We start from the raw sequence: 24550 nt of genomic DNA, 5'->3' as shown, positions 1-24550 counted from the left end.
GTCACCAGTTTGAATCCAGCTCAGGTTGGCAGCGATTTCAGGGGGAAAAAAAAAAAATTGGTGCTGTGTAATAGCTGCAGAGCACGCAGTGGGGAATGGAGGGAGGGAGGACTTTTGGATAAGGTCCCATGTCACGGCAAAGTCATCAGGGACAGCGGGTGGAGGAGGAGGCCTGGTTTCCCCTAATGCTGGGCTGCCGCAGCTGGGGGGGGGCTTCCAGGGGCGCAGCACCCCGAAAGCTGTGGCTCGGCTGCTCGTTCTGCATTTGCTCAGTGGCTCCAGGACTTTGTGCTCTGAGGATGGCTCCCCGGCACCTTTTACCAGCATGAAACTGTGCCTGGAAATATTAATGTGTTTAGCTGCTAGTGGAGGGAAGGAGGAATTACTAGGCATAAGCAAATGCGATATTTGTTAAATTATGAGCTGATAAAAAGTACGTGGGGACCGTGCTCACGGCTGGGGAGGAATTTGCCGCTTAAGCTCATGCTGTGTGTCTGTGAGGTGCGGAGGACCAGGAGGGCATGCTCCTGCCTCTGCTCATCACCACCTGCCTGACTCGGGGTGTGTGGGGGGGGAATTGTCCCGTGCCTCAGTTTCCCCTCCTGCATAGTGGCTTCGCCGCCTGGGGAGGGGATAGTGCAGGGGTAGAGGAGGGTAGATGTTAGAGGTAGTCCGGTGCTGGCTCGGGGCGCAGGTAAGCACGGCGGGGAAGCGAGGGGAAAGGCGCGGGGGGGTCCTGACATCCCGTCCCCCGAGGAGCGCGGTGCGGCGGGGGTTAAAGTGGGTGTCCTTCGCCGAGGCTGGCGTGTGAAGCGTTGCGCCGCTCCGCTCCCCGCCTGCCCGTGCCGGTGCGGGGTGCGTGCGGGTGTGCGGGAGCCGAAGTGCCGGTCAGTGATGGAGCCGCTGCCATGACAACCCCGGGAAGTCAGCCTGCGCGCCGCCCGGGGATGCTGCCGGCCAGCCGTGCCGGCGGGGCTGGGATGCTGCCGCCGCGCCCGCTCCCCCGCGCCCCGACCTCCCGCCGCTGAGGGCAGCTGGGGGCTCCGGCACCCTGACAGCCCCCCCATCCTGCATCCCGCCTGGACCAAGCCCGCCTTTGGGACCCGAGAGCGGGGCCGGAGGAGAGGAACTGCTGGGCACCCCGGAGGCCTTTGCCCGCTGTGCCTTCTTGCGTCTGGACCCGTTTGCTAGCTGGCTCCGGGGGTGGTGGTTTTTTGGTGGCTTGTTTTTTTGGTTTTTTTCTTTTTTTTTTTTTGGTTTTGACTGGTTTTTTTTGGACTGCCCCCGCTCCGCGCTGCGGAGGGGAGCCGCGAACTCGGGACAAGTGCGCGGGAGCGGGGCGCAGCCGGGCGGCTCCCCCGGCGCCTCCGCGCCCAAGTGAGCCTCGGACTGCTTCCCGGGAAGAGCCGGCTCGCCCAGCGTCCAGCACCTTTGCCACTTCTCCTCCTCCTCTTCCTCCTCCCCCCCGGCCCTCCCGTCCTCCTCCCTCACCCAAGGATACTGGGGACTCCCTCCGGATGCCGCTCGGCAGGCTCAGTGCTCGCAGGCTGCCTTGCCGGGGGCTCTCCTGATCTCCGTGGAGCTCCGCATCGCTCGCCCCGGTGGTTTTGCTCCCCCCCGTCCCCGCACACACGCCCCCCCGCCCTCCTCTCCCCCCCCTTTTCGCTCCCGGTGGCCTTGGCGGGTGTGTTTTTTGCCTGTTGGAAAAGTCCCTGCTGCCCAGGATGGGGGTCGGTGGGTGCTTGGCCCTGCCCTGGAGGTGCCTAGTCGTCCTCTGTCTCAGGCTGCTCTTCCTTGTGCCCGCAGGAGTGCCCGTGCGCAGCGGAGATGCCACCTTCCCCAAAGCCATGGACAACGTGACCGTGCGGCAAGGGGAGAGTGCCACGCTCAGGTAGGAGCAGCGGGATTTCTGCCTTGGGGGGCACCGGGGGGGTCCCGCTGCACGGGGAGGGCGGCCGGTGCCTTCGGGGACGTGACTCAGTTTCCCCACGGGGGATGCATGGCGTCGATTGGCGGTGCAGGATGGGCGCCGGGCAGCCAGCTGAGAGGGAGATTTGGGTGCCAGGGGAGCGGGCTTTGGCTCAGCCCCCCGAGTCGTCTCTGGGAAAGTTACTGGGGGATGAAAAAAGGGAAGTGCGATTCTGTCTTGGCCCCCTGCCCTTCACCGCTGCGAGGCAGGGGCTCGGCTCCTGCTCTCGGTAGTCATGGCTCGGGCACTTTGGCTGCCTTTGGTGGGGCTAAACACCGCTCTGCTCCTGGGGTGCAGCGCCGGGGGTGCCTCTGTGCGTGTCAGCCCAACCCAGCCTGGGGAAGGGGGGCATTGTCAACCCCCCGGTGGGGTTTTGTGCCTTTTCCCCATGCCCGGACCTGCTGGGATGAGGGGGGTGCAGGATGGGGCTGGCTCCGGGGAGGGTGGATGTTGCCTTCCTTAAAAATCCCCTTGCTCTGGAGGCGGGGGGGTTGGTGCTACCTGCCAGCATCAAGTCTTTGGGGTGGGGGGGAAGCGCGGGGCTGGGCGTTGCACCGGGGTCCTGTCGTCTGCAGCAGCAAGCTGAGGGGTGCAGGGGCTGCCAAGAAAACCATAATTTGGTCGTTGGAACTTCTGGGACATCTTATGCCCAGATATCCGTCCTGTCCTCGCAGCAGATGGGCGCAGTCATCCCAGAAGAGATCCTGGCGAGGATGTTTGATAGGGACATTAAAAATAAAAAGCCAGGTTTTAATTGCAGCGCTGGGAAGCGACGCTTGCAACTCCGGCGTGCTCAGGAGTGACTTTCCTCCCCAGGCGTGTTGCATAGGTGACACTAACATCTGTGGGGCCAGCTGGGTGTGTGCGGTGAAAGCCGCACTCCTGCTTTACGCCAGCGAGTGGAGCAGGGCCAAAAAAACCTAAGAAGGAATTTCAGCCAGGTCTCTTTTCTCAAGCGGTGGGAGGACTTAAACCCTGGGCTCGGTTTGGCCCCTGGAAACGTGAATCCCCTCCCTGTGTGTTTCCTGCAACTCAGCTGTTTGCAGCCGGTTCTCTCGCCTCCCCCCGCCATTCCCGGGAAGGAGGGAGCTGTGTTGTGGCCGTTCCTCAGGATTTGTCTTGCGTCATGGGCAAAGAGGCTTGGAAATGGGTGGCCAAGGGTGGGGGACGGGGTGTCTCGCTTAGGAATTTGCCCCACTGAGCTGGGCTAAAAAAAGTAGCTCCTTTCCTCTGCTGAATTGCCAGGCTCTCCCAAGCACCAAAAGTCCCACAGATTTTGCCGTGGGGGTGTTAAAGAGGAAGGGGTTTGGCTTGCTGGAGGTCTGGGCAGCAAAATACTCAGGAGGGTGGCAGCAGCAGGGTGGTACGGGCATGGGTGCTCTGCAAACCTACTGGAAGGAGGCGAATTGCTCACGCTGTAGCGGGGGCCTGCAAAGGGTTTCTGGCACAGACCATGCCGGTGCTCTGCCCCGGCACCGAGTGCTCGCCCAGTGTCGGTGGAGAACAAAGGGAAGTCGGGGTGAGTCAGCAGGAGGGATGCTTTCCTTCTCTCCATGAGGCCTGGCAGGAAGGGGGGCAAATCCTGCTCCTGGGAGGTGGCCCTGGGGAGGGAGGCCAGCGGCTTGTCATCGCCCCGGAGCTGCCGTACGCACATCCCAGTTCAGCTGGGGAGCCTGTCTGGTGGCCAGGGATGTCCGTGTCCCTACGCAGGTCCATACAAGCGAGCCCCAGGAGATGGGCACATGGGCTTTGGGGTACACAAACTGTGTCGATGCTATTCCCGCTGTGCCGATGCTATTCCCAATGCTATTCCTGCTGTCCTGCCCCTAGAGTGGGCATTGCTCTTGGAAATTAATGGCTTGCTGCTGCCGCCTCGGTGCACTGGTTTGGTAGCCGGAGAGGTGGAGATCTGTGTTTTGCACTGGCGTTTTGGGGCATTTTCCTTCTGGTTCGAGGCGGGAGCGGTTAGTCTGGTGGGCAGTGGTACATTGCTGCATCCCCCGGTAGGTCCGGGTCCCTGCAGCCGTGCTGCGCTGTGGCAGGAGCCAAGAGCAGAAGAGCACGTGAAAACCACAGAATTCCAGAGGAGGAAATCAAGGAAGCGTGAATCTTCCTGCCGGCTCCCCTCCCAGCCCAGCTCTCGGCGTAACCATCGATCTGTTGTGGAGGAGTTAACTTGTTCGGAATAGCAATGCTGCTCGGAAAGGCTTCGGCGGACCCCGCTGCTGCTCCCGGCCACCTCCTGCCCTGCACGCAGGCAGCAACCCTGCCCTCTCCCCGGCCCTGCTAGGGTGGCGGCCAGGGAAGGGTGCACAGGAAGGAAAAAACCCAGTGTTTCCTCTTTTCCCACTCATTTCCATGCGAGGTGGGAGGACGGTGAGTCGCAGCCAAGGATTTGGAAGGAAAGAGATGTTTCTAGAGGTCCCTTGTTGGTGGTTCACAGCCGACAAAAGGGAGAGCAAGCTGAGGACTTAGCAGCAGAAGTTGCTGCTTTCTCTGAAGCGCTCGGAAAGTCCTGTTCCCCCCGAGGGAGAGGGCTTGGCTGGTGGAAATGGGTTATTTTATCTGGGGTGGCGGGGCACCAAGAACCATAAGCTGCCGTCGGCAGCAGTGCCCTACCAAGGAGGCTCTTTTCAGCTCCGTCCGGCCGCCCCTCCGAGCAGAGCTTATTCAGCGCCGGTGAAAGGAGCTGGATGGACGGCTGGGAGGAGACTCCCCCCGTTGTAAAGGGCGCAGGCTTTGCCCCGTGCAAACCTGGCTACGGTAAATCTAAGTCCATTTAGGACCCGAGTCACCAGGGACGTTCGGATATTTCCTTCTGTCTTGCGATGCCTGCTGGAGGGTACAGTCAGGTGTCTTGCTTTGGTACCAGCACTTTAGGTCACTGTATTAAGTTTAAATCTAGGGTTAGACCTTGGGATAGAGCTACCATCTGGGGTAGGAAGGGTAGGATTTACCCCTGGATGCAGCAAAACCTGCAGGGATAGGAAAAGGGTTTGTGGGTGTTGGGTCCAACAGCTTGGCGTTTTTACTGATGCATGCGTTGGTCCCTGAGCTGGGGCTGCTCCTGCTCGTGGGCTTACACCAGGGGCTCGCGTGCGTCCCAACGTCAGAGCTGGCTGTCTTGCAGGATCTCACAAGGCCACATCGTGAGGATGAGGCCAGTCTGTATCCCCTCCCACCGTGTCTAGACAACATCTGCCTTCACCAGTAGCCAGTGGTTCATGCTGGAGAAGAACCGCCCTGAACCTTCCTGCAGCGCTCGAACCAAGTCCCAGCATTGCTGAGACCTTTGGAGCAGTTCTCTCAGCACCAAAACAAGTGGCTTGATTATGATTTCACTTTAATTGGCATCAGTCAGCGCTTTCCACGGTGAGGCTCTGCCGATCCCGTCAGCATGCACAGGCGCTTGCGTGGTATACCCCGAATCGGCCGGTGCCCCGGGCAGATCTGGCTGCAGGACGGGGGCCACTTCTCCTCTGTACATCTCCGCTGGTTTTCTTGGCAGAGTGATGCGATGCCTTTATTTGTTCCCCCTTTGATTCTAAAGCTGAAAGTCAAATCTGAGTTTAACATGAGTCAAAGCTTTTTTTTTTTTTTTTAACCCTGATGTTTCCCGTGGTTTTCACTCGGGCTTTGAAAAGAGCTGTGCACTTTGCCACTGAGATCTGCCGTGGTTTACCTAAGCCTGTTTTGCAAATTTATTTTGCCCCTGTGGTGCTCTTGAAAAAAAATTCTGGAGAAATGATAACCTGGCTGCGAAACAAACCAAAATCAAGCGTGTTTTTTGACGGGTGCAAACAGAAAGTGCTTCTTTGCTAAGCAGAAGAGAATGTTCCTCAGAAATGGGTCTGTTTTCTGTGACTCTTTGCTGCCCCGTCTTTCCCCCTTTATCCATGGGAATTTGCCTTTTTGTGGTGTTATTGTGTAACGTGAAAAATAGGGCCAGTCTCCGATGGATCACAGCGTGGTGTGTTGCAGCATGCCGCTTTCGCGTGGGACCTGGGGCAGGCTGTGTGTCCCCCCCCCGTGCCGAGGCAGGGCTGCTGCCGACGGGGCTTGAGCGATGGCGATTCTCCGCTGAGGTTTTGGGTTTGCAGTCGATGAGTGCAGACAGCCTGCCAGAGGGCAGGGGAACACGCTCCGGGCTCTCTGTCCCCAGGAAAGGGGTGCTCCCCATCCCCGTGGCCTCAGGGCTGAGCAATGGGGGGGGCTCGCTGGGCACGGGCTGGGCTCCTGGTGCAAATAAGGAAAGCAAGAGTGGGCAGAGGTTGTTCATGAAAGGCTCCAGCCGTGATTGCAAAAGCTTGTCCAGCCCTTTCCCACACGCCGGCAACCCCACGGACACCCTGAGTCACGGGCTGCTCGTGGCAGCGCTCCCATCTCCTGCCCTGCTCTGCCAACTCCCCCCATCCTTGCACAACCACCAAACTCCTTATTACCGGGTCAGCGTGTATCTCCCTCCCCAGGGCCTGTGGCACGCTGCTCCCGTGGAATATTTATCCCGTTCTGGTGGTCTCCAAGCCCAGCACCCGGTATTTTTCATCCTGCTACGATTATTTATTTCAGAATCTCACCCAGCAGAGACCGAAGCTCCTGGTTACTTCCCTGCTGACTTCCCAAACCCAGATATCCAGGGGGATATAGCTTGGGCTTGCAGGCTGCGGGGGCCAAGGTGTAATTACTCTGCTTTTGCTGGTTACTGAGCAGTGAAGGATTTCTGAGTGCGTGGGTTTGGGTGGGATCAGCCCCAGCGGTCCTGGGGGCATGGGGTGAGGATGGAGCGAAGCTACCAACTCCTTTATTAACAACCAAAGTTTATTCTCCTGACTCCTTCAGTATCCAGCACGCTCACCTTCTCCTTCAAACCTCTCTCCTTTTTATTCCTGAGGGTTAGGGCATAAATTCAGCGCCGCGGTGACCCCTCCTATGTTACGGTGAAGAAGGGGGAGAGCATGTTCTCCTGTATCTGCGCCCTTCCTCAGGAAATCGGTGCTAATGTGAGCAGTATTGAGGGTTAGGTCTTGAGTTTCTGCTCCCATCGGTGCACGGTGCCACTTCACCCCTGCCCCTCTCCTCCTCCCATCGTCACTGGGTCCTCCTTTCTGGCCAGGGTTTCCTCTCCATGTTCCTGGAGATGGTCCATCAGAGGGGCTGCGGAAGCCCCGAGCGGTGCCCACGTGCGGCGCTGGCGGCTGTTTGTAGCTTGCGAGTCGATTGCTTTGCTTGCGATGGCATGTTTTTGAAAGAGGAGTTTATTGCTAAAGTGACATGTCAGCAAATCTTCGCCACCTCTTTCCCATCTCGGAGATGGAATCAGCTTAAAGTGGGGAAAAAAATTGTCATATGCATGGATTTTTTTTTTTTTTCCCCTGAGTGCAATTTCCATCCGAGATGAGACAAGCTCCTGATTGCTGTGCCAGCGGAGGGTTTCCCTTTATAGCTCTCCTGGTAGAGCTGCTGCCTGTAGTTCACTGGAGCTGTATGGGCTGGGGTCTCCTAGGGGACAAGCATGCTTTTCTGGACCTGTCATCTCCATTGTAGGGTTAAACATCTCCGGTCTACCAGCTCTGGAAAGATTTAAATCAAACAGACTTATGCCCTGCTCCTCTGGGATGGGAAGGGATGAGGAGGAGGAAGAAAGGCGAGGAGGAAGGGAGGTCAGAGCAGCCTTGCATGCGACAGAGCTGACTGGTGGAGGGTTGCTGGGGTGGCATTTCTAGTTGCCAAGCCGGGGTTACAAAACGGAGGTTCAGTTCTTCGCCCTGCTATCAACTCCTCATGTGACATTAGGTGCCCTCCTAGGTCCTATAAATGTGTATATTCGTGCACAGCAATTGCAACACTTCCTTTCTCTGGGTCCATGAGTCATCTGCTTGCATTGCAGTCTTTTTATGGCAGGATGCATCCCTCTGTAAGGAAAATGCCAAGAGTGTCCTACTGGAGGGCACCACAGATGTCCACTGGTGTCCTGCCCTTGCTTGGAGTGTAAAGGGGCTATGGTGAGCGTTTGTCAGTTGGAGGTTGCCAGGGGATTCTTGCTTGGTGGATGGATGATCACTAGGTAGGAGCTGAAGCAAAATCAGGGCTTGGGGCCAGTGAAAGCACTGCTATCCCCAACTGTGGGACTACCTATAGCCCCAAACTCTGCTCAGAAGCTGCTCTCGTCATGACTGTGAGCTAACCAAAGTCTAAGCGCTTGTGGGTGACAGTCCAAGGGATGGCAACTGGTCTCCTCTCTCGCTCTTGGCCATCCTGATGTGCCGTTCCCGCACTGCCCTGCTCCGCCTTGGCAGAGTCCTTTGGGCAACGAGCACACCCCTGCTTGGCATTGCACATTGTGAATGGGCAGCTCTACGCGTGTGTTAACGAGAGGCGGCTTGGGGATATGGGTCGTCATCAGCTTGCCTAAATCATTGTCTCTTCTGCTGGCTTCACTGGAGTGACTCTAACTTACGCTGTTGGAAAAATCCTCCTCTTGGTCTAGCAGAGTTGTTCTTTCCTCCTCCCATACGTGCCTAAGCCTGCCAGTTTGAGCTCGGACACCTTTATTTTCCTTCAGGGGGAAAGGGGAAAATCAGGAAGGAACTGATCTACCACCACATCAGTGGGAGAATGGGCTAATAGAAATTGTAATGAGAATAACAGAGCCAAACAAACAAGCAAATGGGAAAATGCAATCCCACCAATGCAATAGAGAGATTTATGCCGACAAAGGGGCTGATCCAGTGCTCATTAATGTCACCACAAGTCTTTATCCTAACTGTAATGGACTGTGGATCAGGTTGGAAGACAGCATTTTCGTCTTGCTACAATACGCAAACTGTTAACGGGTTGCGCCTGGAATAGCAATGTGGAAAGCCCTCTCCTAACAGAAAGAGTTTGCTCGTTGTTGCATGCGGCACCTTTGCAAAGCAAATGGGCGATACCTTCTGCTCTCCTTGGGTTCGGTTTTCAGAGGTGCAAGGCTGTGAAGGAGCCAAGTCTGAGACTTGGGCTTCGCTGTCTGGATGCTGCAGCGTCTGCTGAAATGCCAAATGCGTCTTAATCATTAGTGTATTAAAAATCTTGCCTTAAATAAGGGTTCTTCAGCTGGCAGTGAGTGGTGTTGGCTCTCGCCACCAGCAGTCATGCTGGGAAGCAGTCGTTAGTTTATATGCAAAGTGAGGAGGCACAAGAGCAGATGGGTGGGTACGGCAAGGCTGAAGGCAAACTTGACTTTGCAGCTGGATTCTCCCCTGGAAAAACCAGTGTCAGTGAGATGGAGACAAGGTCTGGAGAGCTGAGCCTGGTCTGGAGGTGGGGACACCTTTGGGGAGAGTGCTGAATAGGAAAGGACACCAAGGGTCAAACAGGAGACGTGCGAATCCAGCTCTGCATGTCAATGAGGACAGAGTAAACAAGGAATAAAACCACCTTCCAACATGAGCAGCTGGTGAAATATCACAGGTTTTTTTTTCCCAGAGATGGGAGATTTTGACCGGCTCTGCGCCTGCAACCATAAATGGCTCTGACACCTGCGTCTGTTTTATCAGACACATGCAGAGCCCCGGACATGGTCCAAACATTCATTACTTTGGATTTTTGAGTCTGATTTTTTTTTTTTTTTTTATTTTATTTTTTCATGGTGGGATCATTATTTTCCCAGCTTCACATCTTCTGTTCAGCAAAACCGGTGTGTTTTTCAGACTTACGTTTCCTACACATCTCTAATAAGAAGTGTGATAGAAAGCTGTCGAGAAAAGCAAATTCTCACAGGTATGAAAGAAGAGCAGGGCAGCTCCAGGTTCAGAGCCACTTCCAAATCTCAAGATCGTTTGGACCTGCAGATAGGCACAGCACTGACATTTGGAGGTATATTTGGATTCTTACACTTAAGTCCTCCAAATTCAGTAAATTACAGGTTTAGGGCTTTATTCCAGGATAGTCTTTATTATCGTACATCCCTGTTCTTCTCTTCCAGTCCAGTACAAAGCTCTTGATGAGCTCAAAGGAAGAGTGATCTAGGTGAAAACTTGAGCAACTAGTTTCTAACTCTCTAATGGTTTGGTGCTTTTCTTGCGTTGCAGTTCAGTGGGAGCTAGGCGAGCACCTGCTTCTTGTACTTTTATTTGGAAACTTCAGAGTTGTACCATTTGTTACATAAGAAAATACTTTTTTTTTTTAAATTTCTGAAACAGATCTTTTTACTAAACAATCCATTTCTTTCTTGTGTACCTTGACTGGAAAATATTCAATTTAGAATTTCCTTGTTGGAAACGGGCAGATTTGGGTTTGGTTGGAAAAATAGTATTTCTTTCTTTTAATCTATGAGTTCATTGAAGCATCTTGTGAAATTTTACAGGAAATGCTCTGATTAAGCTAAAGTGAGATTTTGGGTTTAAATGTGTGTTATAGGAAATAGTGCAATTTTTATTTCATTCAGTCTCAGAAGGGAAGGGTTTCTGGATACACAGAGTTTCTCTTTAGCTGAAAAAAGTCTTTCCCTTCTCACCTCTGAACTGCTTTACATTTTAGAGTCAATTTTTCCATCCCTCCTATTGTTTTCTTCTAGTTGAAGGAGCCATTCGGCTTTAAATCAGGCAAAGTTTGTGTTGAATATACGTTTTCCAAGGCCAAATTCCAAGCTGGCCAATGCACGTCGTGACCCCGTTCGCTCAGCAAACTTCCAAGTGTGAGAGTCAGGGCAAAACGTGGCAGCATTGGGAGGGAGCAGTTTGGAGGTGCTCTGCGTGTTAAGCAATGTGATTTAGTCCTCTACAAACACGAGGAGCAAAAGGTATCTGTGAGCCTTGACTTGTGTATTCATGAAGTTAAAGAAAGCCTCTCCCCTCTCTAAATGCTTGTACTTTGTGGCGGGGTAGGACATGGTCAGAAGGTCAAAATCCCGTCTTGGGTTGTTCTTGCTTTGTCATGGAGGTGGTTGGTTGAGGGAGACGCCTTCACTGGTGCACGTCAGCTGGGTCTCCTAAATTTCTCTGGTTGTCCTTGGCTTGTGGAGGACAGCAGCTGCAATTTCCTTGCTGGTTTAAAGCCAGCAGCACGCAGACTGCTGACACTGTTTAGGGAGACATGGGGCCCTTCACCTCAGACACCTCTATGAGCCTCAAACCAGCACGCCAGATGTTTTTGGCCATTCAGAGGTCCACTTGGTGACCTCCATCCACTCAAGTGGCGCTGCCCTAAGTAGTCTTAACAGTCGGCCAAGGTCTGAAGAGATCACAGGGTGATAAATACCCTCTTGGTCCTTCTAGAAAAGGCTGAAGGCTTGATGGCAATGCATTGCGTAGGAGAAACTTCACCCACCCTCCTGGGACCGACCCTCCAGGGTCGGTGGGAGTTGCAGCACGAGCCCTTTGCAGGTTCAGTGGGAAGGGAAGGTGCAGAGCGATGTCGTGAGCACACGGGGTTTGCAGCCCGCGGTGGAAAGGGAGGCTGAAAGCCTGCGGCGTGCGGAGAGGTGCCGCGGGGCTGCCGAATTAGCGCGATGGGGAGATGTCAGCTCTTCCTCTCAGCTTCCCTTTGCAGCGCCAACTGTCAGTAATTTAACTAACGTTTTGTAAATAAATGTGGCATTCGGACAGCTGTCACTGCGCCTGTTATAAACACTCCTTTTGTCACTAAAAGCTGGCAGTACCGCTCCGTTTCCCCTGCAAATGCAGCTACCACTGCCAGTTAGCTCCTGAAGCCAGGGCTGTCAAGGAATTGCATGCCGGCCGGTGGCTGGGAGACCACGGCTTCGCGCAGGGAGCCCAGCGAGGCATTGCCAGGGCCTGGTGCGAAGGCAGCTTTTGCAGCTCGAAAATAAATAAATGGCCTGATCAGCGAGCAAGAAAACCCATCTGAATGTGGCTGTAGGGCTGGTAGGTTCCCAGCCAGGATCCTGGGCGGTCCAGCTGCAGTGCCGGTGGTGGCACCGGGTCCTCTGCCATCTCATCGCAGCCCCGTGGGAAGCACAGGTAGGATGAGACGGGGAGCCCAGCCAGACCTGGGCTTTGATGCGCCAAGGGAGCAATTTGGCACTGGCACCGCGAATGCTTTTCACTTTGGAGCGTGGGCTCCTCATGCCATCAGGCTTCGGTTTCGGTAAATTCGGTCTCTCCGGGACTGGGTTCGATATGAGCAGAGAGATCTGTCCTTTGAGCCCATCAGTCTTGCTCAGCGTGCTTGTCCTATTGGGAGCATATTCAAAACCTTCAGGCAGTCTGGATGCTTCTCCTCCTAACAAACCTGACTGGAGAGGGGATGCTGTTGTCTTTCTCCTTGCTGGGAAGTTTCGATCCTGTACTGCTTTGCTCCTTTCATCTTTTGGGGAGCCTTGCGGCTCCAAACAACCCTCCCTTGGCCCACGGTGTTTCTCTCCCAGTATCGGGTGGTATAACTTTCAGCAGTCAGCACCTATAGCCTTGCTGTGCTGCACTGATGTGTGATGCAGGCGGTATAGACATCAGCACATGACATCTCTCTCTCTAAGCTGCTGTAAAATTAGCTTCATCTCAAGTGGCAGAAAATGATCATATCCTCGCTTGAGGGCGATGAAGAATATTCCTGAGTCACTGCTAGTGATGAAACAGGCAGAAAATCCAGAGTGATACACAACTGCCCACTCAGTTTTAATCGCTGAGGCCATTTGCTGCTGCAGAGCCTTAAGAGGCAGCTTCCTCCTCCTCTCCCTCCCTTTCATCCATCAGTCCCCTTAGCAGCCGGGGCTGCGGATCCCAGCAGGGGCAGAGCCATTTCCCATCCCACCGGCGAGGCTGCAGGCTGTGAGCACCTCGTGCTTCTTCAGCCTTCCCCTGAGAGGAGGGGAGGGGGTCAAAGCTTCCTTTTCTTAAAGCAGGAGGGAAAAGATGGAGCCTGCCCTCCTCGGTTCTCCTCCTTCCAGGCTGCGATCCTGCAGCCTGGGAAAAACTCTCCTCCAAGCTCACCCTCATCTCCTCCACAGATTTTCCCTGCTGCCTCCGAAGCAGCTGCTGTGCCCACGAGGATGTTTCCTTTCGCGTTTCTCCCCCGTCAGCTTTAGTTCAAAGTCATCTCCCCAGATTTTTATGTCTTGGATAAAGCCACCCTCTTTCCGACAACTGCCAGCTCAGCGCTTGGGAAACCTCTTGCCAAATTTGCTGGTGACTAAGGCCAAGAAAACCCTTCAAAACACTGACGATCAGAAGTAAAGTGCTGTAATGCTTCCCTTCCTTGCATATGCTCCCTGGCAGCATCTTAGTGCTAATGACTCCTCGAAGGAGGCTTCCCGCAAGTCCTGCCCTGCCAGCTTTCCCCCCAAATTCAGGCGGAAGCACCCCATGCTCCGGGTGCAGGTTGAAGGGTCTATAAAACCCTGGCAAGGTTCACAAGAGTCCTTCAGCTTGGGAATCGCCTCCTTCTTCTGCTCTTCCACGTGGCTCAATCACCGCCGGTCTGGTTCAGCATCATTTTGGGGTAAAAACCATAGCAATCCTCCAGTTTGTGCAGGCGTTTGAATGAACACTTTCTTTTCTCCAGTCAGGGCTTGTCAGTACTTATCCCTTAACCTGATTTTTACATGTTCTCTATCCTGCAGATTTGCTGGGATATGCTATTCACACAAAACTCTCCTGGTGTCAGACTTCTGCTAGGATAGCTTAATAGCTCCTACCAGCCTGCGAGGGGAATAAGCAACAGTACAGATGCACAGGCATAAATGTGTCAAAGCAGGGGTTTTGCCAGCGTAAAAAATATTGCAGAAGCTTACTCCCCCCACTGATGGAGATTGCTGTACCAGCGAAAGTTTTCCGCACCGGTCGGCCAAATCTGGGCAAGTTTCCGCGAATCCCGCTCTCTTCTCTGTAATCCCCGGCAGTTTTGCACATCGTGCATTTGTTTGTCAGCGCAAGCAGGTGCAGAGCTGCAGGACATGGGCTGAGCATCTCGCTTTGGTGGTTATTCCGGCGTACAGCCGCTTTATTCCCGCGTCAGGCGCTGCGATCAGCACTCCTCCTTGGTTTAATTTCCTTTTTCCTCATCCCTTCCCCAAAAAGCGGAGCCTGGATGGTGCGTTTTGGGTTAGGTTCAGCAGGAACCCCGGAGACAAGTATCAAAATGAATAGACGGGTGGTAATTTGGTGGTTTTGAGTGTTATAACTAACCACCCCCGAGCACACTTGCATTCTGCACACGCCAGCCGTCGTCACACACAGAGACCAAATTTGTGTGCGTATATATATTGTGCACGGCTAATGAACGAAGATAGATACGGTACAGGGGGAGAGTAATTCGTGCAGATACCTGTCAAGAGAGGCAGGACACGGGGATAAAGCCAGTGGGAGCCGGTGCAGATACTGCAGCCGTACCCAGGAAAAGCAGTGCCTTGGTAAAGCAGCAGCGGGGACCGCTTTGGGGAGAGGGTGGGGGACAAGCCCGTGAGTAAATGCTCTAATCTTTTCTCCGGGTGGTGCCAACTGCTGCTTGTTTTTTCCTGCTGTGAGTCTGAAACAGCCCCGCTAACCTCTGGCAAAATCAGGAGGATAACAAGGGAGGGAAGGCTGACTTTGCAGTGTTTATTTATTTTTTTTCCTGGCTTGGGAAGGAAGAAATAAAGTTGGCTTTCAAGTGGGGTTGTTGCAGTAATGGAGGGAAATGAGAAATGCTCTTCAGCTGCCTTCTCCTTCCTCGCGTCCCCATAAATAACCCTTCTCGCTCGGAGACGGCTCGGCTCTTACTTAGAGGAGAGAGCTGGGTTCTGGCTGCTATTTTTTTTTGCTGTGGCTGAAGAGCCCCTTCCCTTTCCCGACTGCAGTGCACCTCGTTGGAGCCTGCTCCCCCCAGGGCTGCTCTCCGGCAAAGCGGTTTCTCTTCTGACATGGGCTCTGGTTTGCGGGGAGCCCCCGCGGTGGGCAGGGCTGCTCCCCGGCAGCCGTGGCTCTTGGGCACGGGCATCGCTGCTGGCACCTTCCCCTCTCTACTGCCGTGTTGCTGATGCCAGGGAGGACCGAAGCAATGGTGCTACCTTGGTGTCGGTCTCGGCTTCCTTAAGTCAAATGCCAATGACGAACGAAGCATGAACCTTTGGGGGGATGGACAGGAGCGATCCCAGGTGCCTACTCCTGGGGAGATAGCCAAAACCTGCTTTAAATGCTCATGATACTCCATGATCCTTCCATGTCCAGCCTCTTTTAAGAAAACCAGGTCTAGCCATGTGATAGCTTTATCCAGCAGTGAAGCGTTGTCCTTCTGTGGGTGAGGTAGAGCTTGCAAACCGCGTCTGGGGACCAAGGGACAAAAAGTGTCGCTGTAGAGATGTTTTTTGATATCTACGAGGTCTTCCTCTAAAGATTTCTGGCCAGGTTTTGTGTGCAGTTTAGCCACTCTCTCTCTAGCTCCCTTGCCTAGAAGTCATTCAGAGCTTCTTCGTGAATTTGTGGAAGCGAGGTGCAGGTGATCTCTCTTCCTCTATGTGTCCCTTTCCCCCTTCACTCTTTCTGCTAACTTTTGTGAATCAGCTGGCTGATTTTAGTCAGGTTTTACAGAGGGCTGGGTGTTAAATTTCTGCAACTTCCATGAAAATAGGCAGGTAGAGGTAGAGAGACCTCGTTAGTCCTCTGAAATAATGACAGAATGACCTCAACTCTTGTACGAGACACAGGAGAATCTGCGTGGGCATTGGCCGTATGCAAGACTCAAGGGAAGAGGGAGCTCCAGCCTGAGCTTGCGTCATTTAAGACTGAAATGTGTAGGAAACCACACGTCTTCCGTGGTATGTGTGGAGCTGCTTGTTAAATGCAGCGAGGAGTCCAGGTGGGGAGGGGTTGAGCGCTCCAGATTGCGTGTAAGGAAAACCGTGAAGATGATGTTGTGTTGATGGAGACAGCCTGCCAGCCCTGGTGTCAAGGAGAGGAGACGAAAGCTCCGGGTTTCGTTCATGATGCAGCTGATATCAAATGAGGGATGCGGCACTTTGCTTGCCTGAATCGGAAGACTGCAACAGCTGGTGGCTGTGGCGTTGCTGAAACCGGCTGGCTCACCCTTCAGTTAAAAAAATAAAGGCAAAAAAATAAGCACAACAGCAATGACAAAAAAAGAAAAAAAAGCCAGTAACTCGCTTTCCAGAAGTTCCTAATGCTGCAACAGGCAAAGCACTGGAGATAAAAGAAATAAAAAAGCGAGGGAAAGAGGGAGAAAATGCATCTATGAGCTCTCAAACTAACAGCATGCAACTCTCATATTATTTTTCCTCCTTAGCCTTTGAAACAGAACAACGGCCCGGAGCCTTCTCGGCAGATGGACAATGTGTGTGCCTTAACCACTTAACAGCCATTAGCCTAATTTCACGTACTGGAGCCAAATTAAATAATAAGTAAGAGGCTATGAAAAGCTGGTTTGGAGGCTGCGTTACTGCCTTTCACTTGATAACCTTCTCATAAACAGATGCTCTCTCTCTACCCTATTAACCTTGTCTGAGAGCGGGGAGGGGGGCTTTGGTGAAGCAAATAAGCCAGACCTTGGTGGGGAAGGGGGGATGTGAGCTGGAGGGGCCAGATGTGGGGGTCCTCCGTATTTCGGAGGCTCCTCTCGTTTTTCTCCCCTGATGCCCCGGCTGTGGAGGAGTTGCTGAGCAAGAGCCCGTTCTGCGGTTGCGTCCAGGTCATTTTAACGTGCCAAATGATTCATCTTGATCAGCGAGCCCATCTGTACCTGCTGGGCGAGGCTGTGCCACCCGGAGCTGATTTTGTGGACAAATCTGCTTTACTTGGAGGAAAGGGGTGATGGTGCTGCTAGACACGAAAGGGGAGGTGGCCCCGTGGCTCGGTGCCTAATCCCTCCCCGTTTTTGGCTCAGGCAGGGCATGGGGGGCTGCTGCATCCTCCATCCTGGTTGTACCACTAGCTCATCGCCCTTTCAGATGAAGTCATTTTGCTGCTCCTTTGCCTCTTTCCCCCCCCCGCTGCGTTGAAATAGGAACAATAGTACTTGTCTAGGCTTTGGGAGTTTGTGAGTATTAATTAGTTTGCAAAATGCTTTTGACGTTATTTTGGTGATGGGAGGGTGAGCCGTTTGCAGGTGTGCGCAGGTTGCTTGTATTTTTTTTTTTATTTGCTGCAAAAGATTTGGAGGCAACTGCATTGTTTCGGCACCAATCTCCCCGCCACTCACTATTGCTCTGTGCTTTGCATCTCGACTTTGGGCCATTTCAAGTTTTCAGGGGATTATAGATGACCGTGCAGCTATTTTTGGTGAAAGGTTTTATTTATTAAAAAGCCATCTTCATTAAAAAGTTACATTGATGGGAAATAGATGAGCAGCTCTATTACTGGCACGTAGCGTGCCGTGCAAGCCCGGTGCCACCGAGATGATGTGCTGCGTGCCCTCCCTTGATGCAAGAAGTATCTCTCCATGGAGCCACGCCAAATTTGGTGCATGAGCCATCCCCTCGCCCCGGCTGCAGGGCCCGAGGTCCTGGGATAGATGTGAGAAGTTTTGTTCTTGGTGCAAGATTTCCAGTAGTTCCTTGGTGCCAGCAGCAATTTGACTTTCCTTCCTTGTTGGTTTTCCTCCTTCGTCTAAGTTGTCGTGCAGGCTCTGCTTTCGTATGCAAAACCTGTCCTCTGACTGGCATGGAAGTTGATAAAGCCGAGTTTCTTACAAGTTTGCTTCATTTTGGTCCAAGTAGGAGTAAATGACTTGCCACCTGCAGCGGGAACGTTTGGAAAAGCTTTGTGCTGTGTGGATTCTCCGAGGTTCAGATGAGGATGAATCTCATTTTTATGTGGCCTTTCCCTCCGTGGGGCGTTTGCAGAGTCTCTCTCTTCTACCTGGCTGCCTATCTGTACTAGACTTGCAGGTACTTAATGTCTTTGAGCCATCTGTTCCTCTGTCAAATTTAGTTAAAATTGGCCAAAGACTTCACAAATTATTGGGGAAGATTGCTAGTCAGAGGCACACAGGCAAAGAGCACGATTGCATAAGCTCGTTCCAGTAGGAGTCAAGGCTAAAAATACACCGGGGTATGTTTTTCGGAGGCAAGGCAGCTGGGGAGTTGGGATCCACATCCAACCTTTCCCCAGTGCGAGAGATATTAGACTTGGGTCTATTTTTTGGTACTGTAGAAAGCTTCTCTGTGGAGATGGGCTTTGCTTTGGGTAGGATGTGCCGCCTTGTCTTTTCTTTTTTTGTATCATGCGGCTTTCTGCCCAAAATGAGCCCCATTCACCCTTTTCCAAGGCACTGACCCTTACGCTGAGATGCTGCAGCTGTACTTTCAGGCGAGAAACGTGCGGAGGGGCTTCGTGCCGTGCTGTTGGGATGGATGGAGTAATAACCAGCTCTTCCTGCGCATGCCACGTGTGCCCTCTGTGAGCTCTGGCTAATGCGATGTCTGCGTGGCATCGTCAAGCGTTCACCGGCAGAGCTCAATGTGCTCGTATCGCTGGCTGCTTCACCCGGGAGTGCATTTTAAAGCCAGGATGTTCCCAATCAGATCAGTCTTAGCTTTGGGCATCCAGGAATTAGGTCTGTGATCTAAGCAGGTCTTGGAAAGAGAGAGGGACTGGTCCATCTCTCGGAGTCCTGTCTCTTGTCATTGGCTACAGGGGGACATAGATGACCAGCACGGGCTAAGATGAGGTGAAACACATCTGTTTGAAAAGAGAAAAAGCAAAGGAACCACCAAAAACTCCCTCAAAGGCTGCGTTGCTCTCAATCCATTAGCATTTCTGTAGGAGGCCAGAAAAGCATGAGCAATCTGGGATACTTGCTCCTGTAACTGCAGGTGTCTGAGATGATGGATGTCAGCATCGGAGCGTGTTGTCTAGTCCCCCTTTGTAGTCGCTGGAGAGCAATGGGCCTTTTTGGGGTGCAATTCATCCCAGTCTAAGGCAGATGTCTAAAATAGGTCAGACAGATTGTGTCCTAGCAGTGCCTTTTTCTCTCCATTTGCTATAAAACAGGGTCCAAATGGCTAGCTTGCATGTCGAGGTGATATATCCCAACCCAAGCATTTAGAAGAAGCCATAGGATCAAAACAGGAAATATCTAACATTGATCAGGGCGTGGTGTTAGAGCCAGGCGAGGGTGTTAAGCACCAGGAATGCACCTGATACTTCACCAAGGAGAAACAGGGGAAGAAACGGGGTTTTTTGGTGATTTTTTTTTGGATCCTGAGTCCATTTGCATCTCATCCCTCTAAATTCCAGGAGACTCAGCTAAGCAATTCTGCATGTGGCTTGTCATTAGGTACCTCACCCAGCAACCTGCAAGTTCATTAGTATTCTTTTTAGTGCTAATGAAATGTCCGAGCTGCATCTTTTCTGCATGAGAGGCTGAAACGCCTTAGCAGTAAGGGAAAAATCAGACTCCAGCACTATGGAGACCACCCAGAGCGGGCCCCTTCTGCCAGCAAAGCGCTGTTTGTGTCAGCGTGGCAAAACCACAGGAGCAAAAAAAAAAAACCCAAAAGTGGTCGGAAGAGAATTTTATCTTTATAATTGCAGCTGCAGCAGGGCCTCTGCCAACGTGGTGGTTTGAGCTGAGGATCTTCCCACCCCAGCACAGCCGTCGCGGCAGAAATCCGTAGGAATGAGCATCTGCAGGTAAAGAGGCAGCGTTGAGGGTTAGGTTAGGGATGCTCTGCTTTCTCCTGCCCCTATAGGAACCTATAGGGCTGCTTGGCTCTGCTTCATGTGTTGGGTAACGCGGGTGCAAACTCCTTTTCTGGCTGGGGTGGTGAGTGCCAAAAAGGCAAGGCAGCACGAGGGCCGTGCCTGTGCCCTGCCTGCTTAAGAGGCTTGCATTGATTTTTATTTTCTTCAATGGAAACAGAACTGACATCCATTAACCAGCCTCCCGGCCTCTCCAGAGCGAGGGATGGAGGCAACAAAGGCTTTATTGCAGTTTTTTTTTCTTTTAGGCTTGTGTGTTTCTCTCCCACTGCTCTTTGCTAATGCTCAGCAGCTCTGGCTGCAGCCTGCGAGACGCGGAAGGGTTTGAGAGCGGAGCCAAAGAAATATGAGGTGGAAATGAAGCTCCCCTAATCTGACTTATCCCCAGCGTGTATCTGTGTTTTGGGAGGCCCCCTATTTATTTAACCAGCTTAGACGTCTACATACAGCTCCGTGAAATAGTCCTGGGGGAAGATGGATGGGAGAAGCCATCTCTTCTGGCTTTATTTGGCAGCTCTGATGCTTTCGCTGCCGGTCGCGAAGCTCTCCCTTAGGGATGGAGCACGGCCTTGCTGCGAATAGCGGGGTACGGAGTGAGGGTGTTAGCAGGAGCTGGGAAACGGGGTGCTGCTCCGCTGAAGGCAGCTCCAGTCAAAAGGGTTTCTTTCCTCTCTGGGGGTTTTGTTTAAGAGAGGCTGGAGGTGAGAGATGAGTGGGGCTTGAGGCTGGGGACAGCAAGAGGCAGGATCTCACTGCGGAGGTGCCCGAGATGCTGGTGGCTTCATCGCCAGCTTTGTCTGCATCCTTCCCGACCCCCACCCAACTGCCCGTCCCCCGGGAATTATCCCAAATCTCTGTGCGGTTCTTCAGGAAAAATAACTTTTTGCTTTCTCAAGATCTGTGGCAGGTAGAAGAGAGCAAAAACCCTTTATGGTTGAAAATGGACTTTTTAAATTGAAGTTTTGCAAAATAAATAATATATATTTAACATTGTATATCTGTATATGATGGAGATTTATGAAGCTTATGTATATTTTATATACACACGTTTGATGTTAGATGTTTAATGCCTCCTGAATTCTCAGCAGAATATTTTGCTCGGTGTTTTGTTTATTTACTTCTTCCCCCTTAACTTTTGGTGTTCTTGTTTCTCATCGCTAGCTGTCACTGTGCAACTCTTCAATAACTGAGTGTTGTATTAAGTTGCAGAGTTTTCTTTGGGGGGTTGGTTTTTAATATACTGTTTATGAAGAAGCCTGATTTTTGGGAAGGGTGTACATTTGCAGCAGAACATGTCTCCAGCGGAAGGGAAGGTCTTGGAAAAACAAAGGAACACAAAAACAAGGGGGCAGAAAAAAAGATTATTGGACCTTTTTGGATGGGGAATACTGCAGAAATACCTTTGACATTTTTCCAGATTTATTAGACAGGTCCCGAGCTGACTCTGGTACCCAGTTTCCAAATGTCTCTGCCTGGACTGGACCTCAGCTGCTGATTTAATGGCAAACCTCTTGTTGCTAGCCCAGCCGGGCTGCACCGTTCCCTACTGGGAGCGCAGCCTGGGCTCTGGTTTTTAATGAAGGAGTTGTTAATGCTGTGGTGGGTGTAAAGGCTCCTGCCTTTATTAGGGAAGGAAAGGAGCTTCCTCACCCATCCCCATGTGCTTGAAAGATGCTCACAGTCCCCGTGCTTGCCGGTTCTGGATACTGGTGCAGTGAAGTTAATTCACTCGATCAAAGCATCTCTCCTTTAGACCAGGAGTGTTGTCAGGATGCTGTGTCCTTGGCTTTCTGCGTGGTGGGTTTTGTTGTTCATCTGGCCCTTGCAGCTACTCCAGCAACTTGGTGGGACATGATGTTGTAGCTGGCACAGGGCTGACAGGAGCACTGGGATCGTATGTTCTGAGCTGGGAAAAATTCAGATGCTGGAAATGGAAGCACTGGGAGTGTGGGCTTCGTGCTTGATTGCTTTCCTGATTGGTACTATAAAAAAAAAAAAAAGAATGCATTAGAGAAAGAATGTTTGATTTAAAGAGTGCCTGGACGCCGACACCATCTCTGTTTGTTTTCCTTCCTTTAGCAGAAACCTTGTAAAATTTTTATGAAGCATTAATGGATCGGAGATTTTTTTTTCTCAAGCAAATTTTATGAGGTGAAGGTAACCCCCCCAAGTCCAGCCCAGTTTAGCACTCTTGAGAAACTGAGGACATGGAATGCTTTGGCATAGTCCCTTGAGCCAAGGCTTATGGGAAGGGAGCACAGGAGTGGGACGGGAGGGAAGGGCTCGTTCCCATTCCTGGTGTGTGCAGCGGCATTGAGGTGGTTGGTCCTGGAAGGGGAGAAGCCGCTGGGAAGGGTGGGCAGGAGGTGCAGGATGCATTGAAAAAGTGGAGGGATGCAAATGTGGATATTCAGCTCAGTGTCGTAAATCAGCCCTGAACCCGAGAACGCTTGTGATTCGCCTCTCAGTTCGTGGTGAAGGATGTTTGAAGGTTAGCGAATGTCAGGGGAGAAAGAGGGAGATGTAGCATCCCGGCCGTCCCCACCTGGCTTTCCATTCAGCGCGCTTGCAGGCAATAACTTGGTCAGAAGTGATGGATAAGAGGTTTCTTTCTTTTCTTTTTTATTTTGTTTAAATCTTCTGAGTTGGGTGCTGTCATCCTCCTTTGGAGGAGGAAGGTTAACTTGGCATCGAATCGAAAAATCAGAGGTTGCGGTTTCTCTGCCCAGCTCTGCCAAGGATTTCCAGGCAGGGCTGGTGGTAGAGGAGGGCTTATTTTACAACAGTGCCTCAAGCTGTATTCCTTCAAGAGTTAGCTGGGTAAGGGGAGCAAACAAGCCCTGGCAGCAGCCCTGCAGAAAAGCATGGAAAACATCCAGCTCTGAGGAGCTTAATGGGAAGTTATTAGCCTGAATATCCTCCTTATTGTGGAGGCTGGGCTGCCTTATCATCCTGACAGCCCCGAGTAATTGATGTCCCTTCAGAAGGAAGCCGAGCTGAGGTTTTGTGGTTGGGTGGGAGCCTTTGCTCTGCTTGACCTTCCCCTTGAGGAGCTGGGCATGGGGCGCTGGCCAGGAGGCAAGGAGATATGGGCAGGGAGGAATAGCAGAGGATGGACAGAGGGCAACTGAGGGCACACCAATGGCTCGTGGTGGCATTCATAGCTGGGGTTGCCATTTGGTCCTGCATCGAAGCCTGTGCTCAGGTCCGGTGGCAGAGCAGGGGGGAGTGTTTTGGCGTCTGCTGGGGGGGCAGCCCGTGGGGCTTGCTTACTTTATTAAATCAATAGGCCGGCGGAGCTCGCCGCCCCGGGAAATTTAGAGCCTGACCAAGGACAAGTCAATGATGGGTTAAAGAATATCTGCAGTTACCGTAGGCAATGGGATGTAAACCTGCTGCTACTACCGTGATGCCGAGAACATCTGTAGAGGGCTGGCAGGGGCTGTTCCAGATGCTGCTTGGGACCTTTTTTCAAAGAAAGTTTCATGGGCTGCTTACAGGAAGGGTCAAGATTTGTGTCTGTGGTTCTGGTAGGGCTTTCACATGCCATAGGGCTTACTTTGGTGGCAGGAATGAAAAATGAATCAACTGTCTCAAATATTAACTCCTTCTGTGCTCGTCCCCGTATGGCTCCTCGCTAGACTATCCTGTCTCATGTATTTTTTTTCCCAAACTTTCTTGAAATATGCAGTAGCAATCAAGGCAATTAACTGTAATTGCAGAGAGACTACCTTGCGAAGGCGGGACGCAGAAATAGGCAGGTAATTACAATGAGTTATAAATGGATGGTTATTTACATCAGGAGTGATGCACAGGGATTTAGTTATCGGAAGTGTGAACTGGTGGTTGCAGCAAAGGACAGTTGTGTGGGGCCATTCCTCCGAGACCTTTGCGTGCCTAGGCACCTCTCCGCTGCTCAGCTTCTTCCTCTGTAACACGGGGAATACGTACTCACCATCTCGGGATCATTAGCAAGCTGTTAGGGTCTTTAAGAGCGTTCCACTATCTTCAAATAAAATGCAAAAGATCATTTAATTAGGCACATATCTGAAGAGACAAGGACTTTTCAGGGAAAGCTGTTAGATCCAGATTCTGACTCAAGCGATGCCTTGCTGGCATCCAGCTGGCTGTCGGCTGTAGCCCGCTGCTGAGCGACTCGGGGTGGGCTGACGGCAAGTAGCTGCGTTCTCGTGAGTGAACCAGACCCAAGGTCGACCCGTGCTGCTGATCTGACCGGTGGCTTTCTCCTGGTTGCAATGTCCTGACCCCTTGTAGGTGTAAAGGAGTTGCCTGCCTTGCTGATATATAGGGAGAAAATACAGCTTTTAGGTCTTCTCTCCTCTTGGGTAATTCGTGGGGCAGAAAGATGTAAACTACTCCATTGCTACATCTGATCTCGGCAGGATAATGTCTGCATGTATAGCTATGTGCTGTGCTTTTCTAGGGTTGACAGGAACCTCAAGTTACCCTGCTGCCACTTCTCTCTGGAGGAGCACTTTGTAGACATCATGCTCCACTCGGAAATGATTTTTTTAAACTAGATTTGAAAACGCTGTTATGAATAAAGAAGGACGCCTTTCCCGTAGTAGTGACAAGCATCCTGAGAGAGCAGCCATTAGGGCGAGCAGCTTGGAGGAGCGGCGTAGCTGGTCTCGTTTCAGGAGACAAGGTACTTTGGTGGCAGGACATCTTGTGAGTGTGTAGATTTCCTAGCCCTGGCCTCCCCAGAGAGGCTTAAAACTTTTAGTGCCCTCTTGCTTGTATGTACTTAGCAACAAAGGGATTTCAATTATTTAAAGATACGGGAAGACATGAAAGCCATTAGGAAGGGACCTGGTGCCCCCCGGAGATATTGCAATCTTCTCCATGTATCCCCTCGACAGCTTGCAGGGTTAGCTGCAAACACCAGCACCGACACAGGGAAGGGGAAGCATGTGGGAGGAAACCACGC

General features: G+C 52.2%; 1 protein-coding gene across 3 annotated transcripts in view; it reads left to right on the top strand.

Moving 5' to 3' along the window:
- The window catches only part of LOC132319265 (protein CEPU-1), a 351714-nt gene that overhangs the window by 207475 nt on the left and 119689 nt on the right, over window positions 1-24550 (top strand). For 2 of the 3 annotated variants that reach the window (XM_059829637.1, XM_059829636.1), the window contains exon 1: window positions 1725-1891. In XM_059829637.1, the coding sequence (XP_059685620.1) occupies window positions 1725-1891 (167 nt within the window). Of the gene's footprint in view, window positions 1-1724; window positions 1892-24550 lie in introns of those variants that run through there. The other variant, XM_059829638.1, reaches the window with a different exon arrangement.

The sequence above is a fragment of the Gavia stellata genome, chromosome 26 (genome assembly GCF_030936135.1).
Source record: "Gavia stellata isolate bGavSte3 chromosome 26, bGavSte3.hap2, whole genome shotgun sequence".
NCBI lineage: Eukaryota > Metazoa > Chordata > Aves > Gaviiformes > Gaviidae > Gavia > Gavia stellata.
Note: the sequence above shows the minus strand (reverse complement) of the source record. Positions and strands in the feature narration are given on the sequence as shown.